Raw genomic sequence first — 14311 nt, 5'->3', positions numbered from 1 at the left:
GAATAAATTATTGAAAAAAAAATACAATAAGAGTTCCGGATTTTTTTAAGATTATCACGGAAGTCAATGGGGTTTTGGTGCTCTCTAATATTACCAAGGGCCGAAGCCGAGCCTACCCTACCGCCTACCGCAAGCCGCATTCAATTTCTACCCCTTGGCCCACCCCTTGGCCTTTCAAACGAAGCAATAAGGGGTAGGGCTTGAAACATCAGCCCTACGAATTGGGACACCTCTTTACACTCACGTACGTCATAAGTCCGTTCGGAAAGTTGTTACGTAACCAAAAGCAACGACAAAAAGTGCACTGAAAAACAAAACAAACATTACAAATTGAAGAAACACAATGAACAATGAACTAACATTACAGTTAGTGGTGTCGATTTTTTATTTATTATACCCCTAATTAGTGCAATTTTATCGTGATTAATCTTTTTTTAACTATTACTTTTCTGACTGAAGAAAACGCATTGAGAGTTGATAATACTGGTCATCAGCTGTTAGAATATTGTTTGGATGTATCAAGCTTGTTTCATTTAATTTAAGCAAAGCAAACAAAACAAACACTGGTAACTAACGGAAGGGTCCACAACACATGCACATAGATGTGGAGCACTAGTTCAGTTTAATTTAATTTGGTTTCAAATTCAATGTAATATTTACACCATTGTATGAAACCTGAATGATGGCTTGTTTCTGAACCAAGAGTGGTATTTACTAATCTTGCATATTTTTTTCCCAGCAATTTCATGTGTGGTGCTCTTCATTTCACCACTGTGTCTTGGTGTGCTTAGTTGTATTATTTCTAAATATCTATGCACATAAATGTATATCCACAGCAAATTGTTAATTGATCTTTTTGAAATTGTTTTTTTAACATGTAGAGGGTATTCAAACAAATACATCCGAATGAATTAGAATTATTAAAATACTGTTATTAAAATATTCTCAGAAGTATACCAGTTTAGTGTCAAGTAAGAAATAAGTGTCTGAGTAAGTCAGGCTACTTTAGCTGATGCGGGGGTTGGGCGAAAAAGGCTCAAGTCAGGCTACTTTAGCTGAAGAGGGGGTTGGGCGAAACCTTGCTGAGTGAGGCTGCTTTCTCTTTCGCCCAACCCCCTCCTCAGCTAAAGTAGCCTGACTAGTAGACACCTATTTGTTACTTGCCTACTGTAGGTTGATAAATTTGTAGGTAGATTTGTGTATGTCTTAGTCAATCCAAAAAAAAAGGTTCCTTCAATCAAAGTATATATTTTCATTTGAAGAGCACCACACATGAAATATATATTATATATACGGTATATATGTATGTATGTATATATATATATATATATATATATATATTTTTTTTTTTTTTTAATGCAATTGCTATGTTATGACAAAATAAACGCCTGATCATTTTACCACCTTAGGAAAGGATCGGCATACATATTGTTCATTTGTTTTTTGGTGAGACTTATTAATTAGGACTCAAAATAAATAATTGAGGAGGGCGTAGGGACCAGCCCTGAGCAGTTGCTTTTGAACACACTGAAACAATGACTGAATGTTGAATTATCAGTCCTACTTATGAAGATGGTATGTCCTGTATCAGAATTTAAACAAATACATATAAAAACAAATTTCCCATTTATTTTCAATGGCAAGTAATCAAAGTCCCTGTGATTTTTTTTTACCATTTATCATGACAGCCCAATGAGATTGTATACCACTAACTCTCATATAGGTGAATAAAAAAAAAAAAAAATGTAAAAAATCTGACCTCCGTTTTTTGGGGGAGGAATGGAAAAAATCAATTCAATCAGTTAACATAAACATCTTTGATGTGAAATGTTTTCTATTGTATATTTGTAATAACGTGTAGAACATGAAAACTAACATGAGTTTTTTTACTGAGTAACAAATTACTCTTACAATGAGGTAACTGAGATACTTCTCCCAAAAAGTAATTTAGTTAGTAACTTGTAACTAATTACTTTTTTGAGTAAGATCGACAACACTGTGCAGTATATATTCCCTTCATAGTATTTAGGACTATTAGGACATTCAGTCATTGTTTCAGTGTGTCAAAGAAACTGTTCAGGGCCGCTCCCTTCCACCTTCTCATGACACAAATTCTGTTTCTGTTTTTCTCAAAGGTTTTCTACACGTTTTCTCGTACTAACTTCAGACAAAATGGCCACAATTCATGCTCCATTAGATCCAGTCATTCTAAACTATGTACATGATCTCGCTTTAAACTCAAATTGCAGTTCTAAAACGTTTTTTTTGCAAAAACAATGTACACATTTGGGCCATTTTTTTCCTGTTTTTCTGTGTGGAGTATAGGAGAATTAAGTTAAAAGTTTGTAAAAAGCGTAAAACTCCATAAATAAATGTAAATTAATAAATGTAGCTTGACTTGAACTGACAAAAACTATCACATTAAATGTGCAACCGTGGTGTGTTCCCCTCCGTGTGGGCCGCATTCTAACACAATGTATGTCTAGTGGTTGCATTTACATATGAATGGTTGCTGTCTGTCGGACAACGACTTGCTAATTCAAAAGCACTTGGGTCATTTGGGCCACCTCTGGGTTTTTTAGGAAGAGAGGCCAAATCGGCCATTGCTTGGGAATATTAGGAATATTTGTCTTGAGGAAGGGCCGAGTCGGCCTCTGCTGGGTTTTCTAGTGTTAAGGCCATCTGCATTGTTGGCTTTGGTTTCTCTCATCCTCTCCTTGACAATAGCCCATAGATTTTCTTTGAGGTGCAGGCACGTTTGCTGAACAGTCAAGCACTGTCACACCATGGTCATTGAGCCATTTTTGGTTAACTTTGGAAGTGTGGGTAGGTACCACCTGGAAAATAAAAATCAGCATCTCCATACAGCTTGAATAAATAAATAAATATTTTGAGATGCACCAGTACTCTGCAATGATATGAACTGTATATAAATGCTTGGCTCATGTAAGGTGATGCTCATGTACCACGAACATCCTTATTTTTGGCAATTAATTGATTGTGTAAACCCTAAAATGTGTGTCTCTCTTCCTGTGATGTAATAACCTTTCCTCTGCTTTGTACTCAGCCCTTCATTCAGCTTCCCTCATCCCATTAACCCGGTGGCGTATCAGCAGTTGTTGTCTCAGCAGAGGGGTCTGAATGCCTTTGGCCACACTCCCCCTCTCATTCAACAGCCACCGTCCTCATTCTCTGCTCGTCAACATTCCCTGGCCACTCCACCTATGTCTAGCTCCCATAACAGCACCAACTCAGAGTCTAATCAGGTGGGATTGGATTTACAGATGAACCTAAATCTATGAATGATGATATTGATGAAGCAGCACTCTATGTGAAATAGGTTATCTTTTGTGATCATAGGACTCAGAGGGTGCATCACAACTTTTCTGTTCTAATGTTTTTTTTAATCGTCTCGGGTAACAATAATGCAAAAATCACCCTTGCAGTATCATCCGTCCGCCTTCCTGATCTTCTGTCTCCTTTTATCAGTAGAGGAACTTTTCATGTAAACGTCCACCAATTGAATAATTTTACATTACACATATTGAAAGTTTATCTTGCTCCATATCATTTCCAACACTGGAAGATTCTGTCTTGCAGACACTAGACAGTGCACATGTGAAAACTAAATTCTGTACATTTATCAAGGTCAGTTTTTATGTTAAACTTAGGACCCACCCCTACCAACCTGTAGATTGGATTTGATATTGTTCTTTATTTTTTCCACTCTTTTAGAGCTTTCAAAAGTCACACGTTTGTCTTTTTGCCAAATTTAAGGGACCCACAGATAAAAAGACATGTAGTTCTTAAAGATAAATGTTAGTACGAGTAATAATAATTTGATATTAAAACCCCTCTTAATGTTTTCGTTTTAATAAATTTTTTAAAAATTGAAATAAAAAAATGAACTAGTAGCTCGCCTTAGTTGTTGATGTCGCAGGGCGGTTATGTCACAGGGCCACGCTGATGTACTTCACAGTCACTCAAACAATGTAAGGTAGTGATTGAAATACACCACAAGGTGTCAATGTAGAGTTTTACATTAATAAGACATCAAGCCAATGAGTGCGTTTTGTCCCTCGACTGACGCCGTAACTTCCTGGTTTTTTTTTTTTTTTTTAAGTCTAGGTCTATCGTGATTCACGTTCATTTGAGTGTTGTCTTCACAACACTCCGGAAAATGGCTCCCATAATCATAGTTTGTGTATTGTGACTAAATATTGCCTTCCCGTGTATTTTGTGAGCTAAAGGAGTTGCTAAAATTTTTAAATATAGTTTGACCAAAGTCTGAGTAAGTTTTATGTGTATTTTGCGCATCTATTATGATTGTGAATGCCAGTTCTCTTTGCATTGTTGTGTTAACTGTGTGAGAATAGGGCCTCAGTAATACAGATTGAAGCAATTTTCTTCTTGGCGACATTTTTTGAGGGGTATGAGTATTAGTTTTGTAGTATTTTCACTGTATGATACTTATGTGTGTTATGAAAGAGTTGCCAAAGCTTATGCCAATAAACGGCGCGGTCCGAGCTACGAATCTGAATGCCTGTGTCCACTCTCCAGTCTCTCTCTCACTGTGGATTAAAGAAAGTACAGTGTCAGTCAAGGGGGAAAAAACACTGTCATTGGCTTGATCCCTAATTAATGTAAAACTCGCCATTGACACCTAAATCACTACTTTACATAATTAAAGCGTGACACATTTTTTTTGTTTTTTTTTTTGTTAAGAGTGACAGGTTGAATTTTGGCAGCGTGGCCCTGTGACGTCACCGCCCTGCGACGTCAACAACAATGGCAACCTACTAGTTAAAATAATTTTACAAATTGTATAAAAACGAAACCATCAAGAGGGGTTTCAATATCAAATTATAATGTCTTGTACTAAGATTTATCTTTTAAGAACTACAAGTCTTTCTATCCGTGGATCCCTTTAAGAATCTGAACACAAATCAAAGCCCCCCCATTGTTAGTTCAAAAAACACCCCTTTCCCCTTGCTAACAAGGCTAATAACTCCTCTTCTTTCATATTTCCCCATGGCTTAGACTATCATAAACCAGTCTAAATTGTTTAGTCTCCACAGCTGGTCATTGTCTGATTTATGACTTCCTCTTGAAATAGATTGAAATGAACAAGGTCCGTGACTATCTGACGATGTCTGTCATGTCTGTCCTCATTTCAGAATGCTAGCGGAGACCCAGCAGTGAGCAGCACAGTCAACCCACTAAACTCCAAAAGGACAAAGGTTAAGATGGAAGTAGAAGGACTTCTACCCATCTCACCTTCTACTGTGGTGAGGAAATCCAAAATATAATGTAAACCTTTTTGGAACAAGCCGCTATTGTACACGTTTCTGGGGTTTGATTTGGCATACGTAGTGAAGGAGCACGTTGCAAGTGAGAGAAGGATTTGGGACTGGTGTGGTAGAATCCAGTACTGTGACCAAAGCTCGGTCACCCTGAGGTCAGTTAAAACTCTCTAGTGTTGAGAGCTGACAGCTTTGACTCTCTCCTCCCTTGGATGTCTCTCAGTAAGACCCTTCCTTCTTTTTGAAGGTGGTCATATTAAAAATAGGATTTCTGTAATTGCATTGAAAGTGTTATGGTACACTAGGGATAATATTTATTGTTTATTTCATTTATTTGTTTTATCATTGAATTAGGGTGCTTTCACTCTAGCATTGTTTGGTCGGTTTTAAACCAGTTTTCTCAGATAGTCTGCTTCGTTTTGTAAATGTGAATGTGAATTCAAACTCCAGTTCGGACCGAACAAACAAACTCTGGTCCCCTCAAAAATCGTGGGTCGCTGACTCTCAGTCAACTTTAAGCGCACCCTGCTACGCTTGTGAATTCAACCGGAGCAGGGTCCGCTTTTGCCACTTTATGTGCAGCGTCACAGCCTGGCATGCATGGTGCCCCAGACTCTGACAGTACACGCAGGGCATCCTTGGAAACAGAAGTTCAGCACGCACGCTATTCAAAATCAACAATGGCAAGATGACAGACAATTAACCTTGGCCAAATGTTGTTGTGGTGGGCTAAGCAGTATCACTTGATACACAGAATCTGGATATACTTTGGCGGTTGTGTTTTGCATGCTGTTGCTGAACGTACCATGTGGGAGTGACAGAGGCATAGATAGGCGGAGCTTCACGGGGCGACCGTTTTGTGAGTCTCGCTCTCCTGGAAGTGTCGACAATATGACAGTTCAAAAAGTCACAAAAGTGAGAGCGATTCCATGCCTGTGTGACTTGGGGTACCAGGCGGTTCCCTTTCGTGGTTTAATTTTCCGCTATGCATTTTTTATATACTCAAGTTCGCTCGCCATTGAGTTGGGAGGAAGCGACCCCGCAGCTGGTCGAGTGGCAACTTGCTATGCTACGCTACATTACGTGCAGTGTCACAGCATCATGCTGTGACGCTCCACTCTCCTTCCCCTCCCAGGAGGGAGGTAATTCCTGTTCTATTTTTCTAATCAATGAGTGTGCCTTTCGTCCACGTGACGCTACTCAGAAAGTTTGGTTGCCACAGTGTGAATGCTGAACCCTTTAAACAACTCATTAGTAAGTGATTGGTTGAAGTGACAGGTGAAATAGAACCATTTCCTATTTTCTGATATCGCATTGCTGGTCCGCATGTGCACGTGTACGAGCACGAAAATGCACGTGCACGAACGTCACGTGTAGCAGATGTAGTGAACGTGAGGGACATCGCCTCCTGTGTGTTTTGCCCCCAAGAATGATCTGAACCCCCTCCTCTTCCCATAAGGAACAACAAAAGCCAAACAGAGTTAATAAACTGTCATTACTGTGGATGCCTGGTAATCAGTTCTAAATGATCTAAGTTAAATGGTAGCCATAAAAAAATTGAAACATAATGAAATTGTGTCTCTTTTCTGTAGGACCATAGTGAAGGGATATTGGACCTGAGTGAGGAGCTTGATAAAGATGAATGCAAACAGGAGCCTGAGGCCATATATGAGACCAACTGCCACTGGGAGGGTTGTACCAAGGAGTATGATACACAAGAACAACTTGTACATGTAAGTACGGGGGCGCTGGAAGACACTCAAAGCAGGGGGTGCTGAGGATCTCATTTTGTTTTTCCCCATCCAAAAACAGCTGTTTCGGTCCAAGTTTGTCATGCTCGCGCTTTTTCCTCATACAAGGCATGCACAATGGCAGTACACACGCATGCTGGACAGTTTACATACTACTACTAGGCTACGACAAAGACGGCATTCTGTTACACCTGCAGTGTGTGTTTGAGATTTTGTATTGGAAATAAAAGCGCCCGTGTATTATAATGCAAATCCCCGCAGCGAACCGGTACAATGACACACAAGCACATTTGAAAAATAAAAGGTCCATAAGCCCACTTTTCACAACACTAAAATAAATTGCACATGAATACCCAACCGCGCTCTGCACGGCGGCAGCTCAACAGCAACAACAAGCAATAAAATATGGCTACAAAAGCAAGCATGTCTTGCCTGTTAGAAGCTCTCCATGGACCTGCGGCTAACTTTTCCTCGCTGGGCAATATTATTATAAACTATCATAATCATCTTCATTTTCAACCTCGAATTGAATTTTAGAAAATTTAGCCGTTTTTGTAAAGAAAAAAATTGCTGATTCGTTTTTGCACCATGTTAACACCTCCTCTGTCAACAGTTATCCAATGGCACTTATTCAACATGACCTGGTAGCAAGCAAGGTGTCAGGTGGTGATCAGAAAAAAACTTTTACTGTCAGGTACGAGACAGGGGGACCAGTTGCGTATCGCGAACACAGGATTTTATCAGGGTTTGGCAGGCAATGAAAGCAATCAAGAACTGGATATCTGGCGTGGTCAGGTCAAGCAGGACAGGTTGAGCTTACTGGGTCTGAAGCAGTGGTCGATCAAGGACGGTCGAATCGGTGACGCACTGACACTAAATGCTATGAGGCCGTGCCTTAAATGCACAGCTGGTAACAGGTTGCAGGTGGTGGTAATTAGATATGATTAGAAGAAGAGCTTCCTGATAGGTGGCGTGACAGCAGGCTGAGTGTGATGGAATATACTGACATTTAGTGGAAAAGGGCCAGGCACATGACATTTTCAACATATATATTTCATCCCAAAAATTATAATACGCATTTGTTTCAGTATGTTTTATTTTTTGGTTTATTAAAAAAAGAAAAAAATACCAAAACAGTTTTTTCCTCCCCAATACGAGGGGGTGCTCCAGCACCCTCAGCACCACACTTCCCGCGCCACTGTGTAAGTACAGTGTTACGTCGACATACGATCATACGATCGCTTCGACCCAAGATCTTTTCGACAACCGACGTAAAATTTGACTCGCCATTTGTTTCTACATCTGACGACATGCTCGAAATATGACAATTTATGACAGCGCCACAGATCCTTTGCTTTCCCGCAAGACGGACGCATGGCGGATTTTCTTGTGAGAGAAATCAACATGGGTTCCAAGAAAGTTAGTGCAGGTGGTGAGAAGAACGAAAAAGTTGACGCTTACCATTGAAATGATAGAAAAATATGAGTGAGGTGTGTTCATCTGTGAACTGGCCCGACAATACGGCCGTAGAATGTCTAAGATCTCAACGGTCCTCCTCCTACCTCCGCTCGCCAGTCTTTAAAAGTTAAGTTGACAATTATTATTGTTGTAACATCGGCAAGGAAGTCGCCAGCTTCGTCAGGTTTTTAATCATTTACAGTCATCCTTCGCTACTTCGCGATTCAAACTTTGTGCCCTCAGCCCATCACAGATTTTTTTTTTTCAATTGAAAAAAAAAAAATAAAAAAATACAGATGAGCTGTCCCGAGCCGATCGCACAGTCTCCCTCTTGTTCTATCCCTCTCTCAGCTCTTTGTTTGTCAAGCAGACAGTGCACGCGCACTGGAGTTGTTTATTAAAGTTAACGATGATTGACACATGAATGTGTTTGATCTTGCCAGAGTCACGAACTTCTGAAGCGCCGCATGCGTCAATCATCGTTTAACTTGTTAAACAGTTGCTAAGGCCACTCATTTTGTGTAAGTGAGCAGCTCCGATCGGATTTGAGTAGACTCACTCAGTGAAGCATTTAATAAAGCCAGGCATTTTTCTACATTTTTCTACAAGTTATTCTTGTTTAAAAATAAATCGGTGGGACCGTAACATTTTTAAAACTTATCATAATTATTACATTTTTGGTGTTTAAAAAAAGAAGACATATACTGTATATTATATATTTATATATATTTATATATACATTTTTTTAATTATACTTTGGGGGAAAAGGGAAAAAACATGTCTTATGTGTATCTCTTTCCAATGCTAAATCTCAATAAATACATTGAACACACACGCTACTTTGCTGCTTTTGACTTATCGCGGCGGGTTGTGGTCCCCATTAACTGCTCAAAACGAGGGATCACTGTATTTCAGAACTTGTGCAGCACAACACACCTGCTATCACCCCAGGATGAAGCCTCTTACGAAGACAGTACACAAGGAAGGCCGCAAACAGTTTGCTGAAGACATGTCAACAAAGCACATGGATTACTGGAACCCTGTCCTATTGTCTGATGAGATGGGCGGGCTTTCTTTTGTACCGTCTTCAGAAGAGGCTTCTTCCAGATGTGACAGCCATGCACACCAATTTGATGTAGAGTCCGACGTATGGTCTGAGCACTAACAGCCTGACCCCCCACCTCTTCAATCTATACAGCAATGCTGACAGCACTCCTGTAACGAGTCACATGACATTTTGGAGTGAAAATGACAAGTAGTACTCAATTTGGACATTTAGGGATGTACGTAGTTTCTATGGGGTGTACTCACTTTTGTTGCCAGGGGTTTAGATATTAATGGCTATATTTTGAGTTATTTTGAGGGGGGAAATAAAAACTCTATTACATAAGCTGCACACAGACTACTTTTCTTTGTGTCAGAGTCATTTCGTCAGTGTTGTCCCATGAAAAGATATACTTAAATATCTGCAGAAATGCGAGGGGTGTACTCACCTTGATGATACACTGTATCTCACTGTGACGTCAGCCACGCGGTGCGTTCAGGTATAGCATGCAAAACATGTCTGCCACATTAGAACCTGATTTGTTACATTATTACAGAATTTATTATTATTATTACGATTTTTATTCATAATTTATTTGTTTTGCTACATGTAATTGCCATTTGTAATAGTGTCAGCAGTATTTATTAAGGATTTAGTGTAGGTTTTCTGGCTGTGGAACGAATTAGTGGAATTATAATGTATTCTTATGGGGAAAATCCTGCTCGACATACAACCATTTCGACTCACAAACAAGGTCCTGGAACGATTTAACTACGTATGTAGAGGTACCACTGTATCTGTCTTTAACTGATAAAAGAACAAATAGTCATTACTTAACATCTGGAAAACGATTAAGGTTTAAAGTTTAAATATCTTTCCTGCCACATGTGAAATTCATGTTGATGGAGTTTTGAGTTGACACATACTATATCAATGAGGCTTCCTGATCTCGCCAAATCTCATCCTGCGGGTGTGTGCCACTGACCCTCAACGCCAAAGTCCCCTGGCCCGTAACCCCTAACCTCTTTCTTAGCAACACCCCCTACTCCTGAAGCCCAGCGGGCCACTCATAAATCCATCGTCATGCCAGCAGCTCTGGGGTTTAGAAAACGCGTGCTTTCCACTTCTTGACTGACTGACTACACCTCAGAGCTCTAGTCAGGGGGAAATGATTGAGATTTGGGTGAGTGAGAAAGGATCAGATTTTGCCTCCACCAGCCAAGATCAAAGTTACTTTTAAGAACCTTTGGCCCAACTCATGACACAACCTGTGAGAGTTTGTCAAAAATGGCAAAGAGGTATAGTTTAATTAATAATTTTTAATACGATCTCCAATCTTCTCAATTTGCAGATTTTTGGGTGTAATAGTTGTTTTTTTTAAATCCATGCAGGAAGTCTTGACAATATCTCATTTTGAAGGTTTTTTGTAGCTCTGAACACTGGCTTCTGATTAACCAAAATAATCTTGTTTCAAAAGCCCACAAATAAAGGAGCTGTGGCTGTGTGCAACCTGAAAATAGTAGTATCCGCTGAGCCACACACTTGTTTCCATTCCTCTTCGCTCAAAATAGATCTCAGCCGAATTCCGTGCATCTGAGCGTTTTTAGAGAGTGAAAAAATAACGACATGTAAAGCATTTTAAGATTTGGGTGTTCCCTATGTAAATGAACTGTGTAGATAATGTATTTGTATGCAGTGCATGGGCGTTTTTAAGCGTCACTTGTGACTTGATCTGCATTAGTTACGTTAATTCAATAAACCCAGGCTTTATTTAAGAGCCTAATAAATTTGAGTACTATACTTGGAAGAAAGATATAAGCTTAGGAACAAATCCTTTACCAAGGAAGTCCCGAGTTCTTTACGAACACAGAAGCTGGCAGACAGCCTGAACAAACAGACAGTGTTTTTATAGTTGTTGTTTTTTTAACTACTGTTGACAGAAGCACAATGACTGCCAGAAATTATTTATGGCAGTGTCACTCGTAATGTGTGTCATTATTGTGTGTGTACTTGTAGGAAAAGACAAGAATTTGCTGACTCATTTTTTGGTCATCAAGCAATTGAACTGAAACCCTTAAGCACACACAAGCATCATTGTGACTTGTATTGTATTTTCAGCACATCAACAATGACCACATCCATGGTGAAAAGAAGGAGTTTGTGTGTCGGTGGGTGGAGTGTTCACGGGAGCAAAAGCCCTTCAAGGCCCAATATATGCTGGTGGTCCACATGAGGAGACACACGGGCGAGAAGCCACATAAGTGCACCGTAAGTACAAAGGAACCCTACAGAACACTAGGATACATCAGCCAACTAACGGTGTTCTGTTCTGTATTCTTGAGAATTATTCATGTATAGTAATACACATTCGAAATACACTGTTAATAATGAAACCTGCAATGTATTGAAATATTAATGTGTTTTTCTTGCTGGTGACACTCTACTACTCTAGTACCCAAAGGCGTAGGATTGGTCGTAACATTGGTAGGGACGATATAACAGAATAATCTGTATGGACAGTTTTTGCTTAGGACGGGACATTAGTAAAACCAAACAGATTGGTTGAACAGGGGTCAGGGCAACAGGGAACAGAAGAAAAGAAACACAAGAGAAGAAAGAAAACCACAAACTACAAGAAATACATTGAACATCTAGACCAGGGGTGTCCAAACTTTTTGCAAAGGGGCCAGATTTGGTGTGGTAACAATGTGGGGGGCCGACCTTGGCTGACGTCCTTTACGCTGAAGAATATATTTAAGCAAATTTTAGCAAGTCATTCTGTGTGTCACATTTGCTTTATTATTTTTTTTTTATTAATAGTTTCAACAATCTTGCAACTAGTAGAGCTGGGAATCTCTGGGCACCTAACGATTCGATTACGATTACGATTCAGAGGCTCCGATTCGATTATAAAACGATTATTGATGCACCCCCCTCCTTTTTTTTTTTCTCTCTTTTTTTTTTTTTTTTTTCAATGTTTTGTACATTAGTTCCAAAATTGTTCAAAAATACTCTCAGGCTAAACCACACTACTATTTCAGTATCAAATTAATATATAGCAGTAAACAAATATACAAAAATAACATTAAATAAAAAAACTCCAGTCCCCATTCTGTATCAGCAGCTATAAACTACATTCAATTAATTTAATGTTGTGAATCAACCGTTAAATTTGTTAAAATTGCTCCCGTTATTCCATAATTTCCCTTTCGTCTACTTTCGACATGTGAAAGTTTTAAAACTATTTTAAAGATAGATTCAAGTCAATATTTTACCGATTTAGGAGTATTTTAGATAAAAAGTTAATTAGGTTTGCTTGGAAGGTTCGCTACAACAGCCTTGCTGGGAAGTGTACTGCTTTAAGATGGCGGCCGTTTATAACGCCCGCATCTAGTTTTTTGTAGATGTGCTGCTAACACTACCAAATCTATATTGCATCTAGTCCTATATAAATGATATCCACTGTAACGTTATATGGATGTACTTGTAGCAGCTTTTCGGCAGCAGTCAGGTATGTTGTTGTGGTTTTTTATCTCGTTGCATGAGTTGAGCTAGAGCAGTGAGTTGAGCATTGGCATTACCCGAGGGGCCGGGTAATGGGAAGCATGATGTTTAGCTACTCTCGCTCCGTTCCGTCCCAAAGACCGTGCGGCGCGCTGAGTGTTGTGTACTTCTGCTTTACTTGGCATATTTCAATAATCGGAATTTGGATGTTTGTGAATCATTCTCGAATCTTCCACGGCCGAATCGCGAATAATCTAAGAATCGGAAATTTTGCACACCTCTAGCAACTAGCGTTCTCTTTCGACTCTCGGGCTCTTGCGAAATACTGCTGCTGTGAAATTAAACTAGCTTTAAAAGTTGCTTCAATTTCTCGCTGCGTATCTTCCCTGTAATGTACATGTCAGCGTGTCTTGTTTGGTAATATCGCGTCACATCGAACTCTTTGAAAACAGCGACTGTTTCTTTGCAAATGAGGCAGACACAGTTGTTGCATATTTTATTGAAGAAATAGTCCAATTTCCACCAATCCTTGAAGCGTCAGCCGTCGCAGTCAACTTTTTTTGTTGTTGATTGTCGTCATTTTAGAAAATTGGAAGTCAAGGATCACACGGGGTAATGTTGCTTTGAGTGCTGCTGGGTAAATGAGGAGCAGCATTTAGTGTGTAAGCTACTTCATATGCTGGTAGCTGTACTGCTGACCAGTTTAATAAGTCTGTGTGCGGGTCAGACGTTACTGATATTATGACAGAGGCTGGGGCCGGATGAAATTGGACCACGGGCCGCATTTGGCCCCCGGGCCGCACTTTGGCCATGACTGATCTAGACCAATTACTAATATGTTGGTGCTATCGTCAGCTAGATGTATTTCCGGTTGACACCATGTGGGGGGCCTGTTGACCAGGGTAAGAGGGGGAGGGGGGTGGGGGAGTCAATAAGCTAAATGACTGAAAGGGGTAGAGTGCACACAAATCAGTTCTGTGAACTAGAACCCAGTAATCGTGTGAATCCCTTGTGAGTGTAAGCCCATTGGCGACCGACCCTACAACGCCCCATCGCCAATCCCGGCACCTGGAGCCCCCACCCGAGCATGCCCTTTCACATCCGTCCACACGCAAGCCCCACCAGGCGCGCGACAGCCACGCAGACGAGCGGAGACGCCACGCGGGCGCCAACCCAGGGCCACGACCCCAACCCAGCGAGCCCGGGGAGGGAGGGAGGGATGGCAGGCGGGGGCCGGGGGTCAAGCGCAG

At 40.3% G+C, this 14311-nt stretch overlaps 1 protein-coding gene across 4 annotated transcripts in view; it reads left to right on the top strand.

Moving 5' to 3' along the window:
- gli2a (GLI family zinc finger 2a) overlaps positions 1-14311 on the top strand; it is a 153560-nt gene that overhangs the window by 123784 nt on the left and 15465 nt on the right. For all 4 annotated transcript variants that reach the window (XM_057852013.1, XM_057852012.1, XM_057852011.1 and 1 more), the window contains 4 exons: positions 3068-3266; positions 5178-5288; positions 6896-7036; positions 11676-11825. In XM_057852013.1, the coding sequence (XP_057707996.1) occupies positions 3068-3266; positions 5178-5288; positions 6896-7036; positions 11676-11825 (601 nt within the window). The remainder of the gene's footprint in view (positions 1-3067; positions 3267-5177; positions 5289-6895; positions 7037-11675; positions 11826-14311) is intronic.

Source organism: Corythoichthys intestinalis, chromosome 12 (assembly GCF_030265065.1).
Source record: "Corythoichthys intestinalis isolate RoL2023-P3 chromosome 12, ASM3026506v1, whole genome shotgun sequence".
Lineage (NCBI taxonomy): Eukaryota > Metazoa > Chordata > Actinopteri > Syngnathiformes > Syngnathidae > Corythoichthys > Corythoichthys intestinalis.
This window is presented reverse-complemented; position numbering and strand designations above follow the sequence as displayed.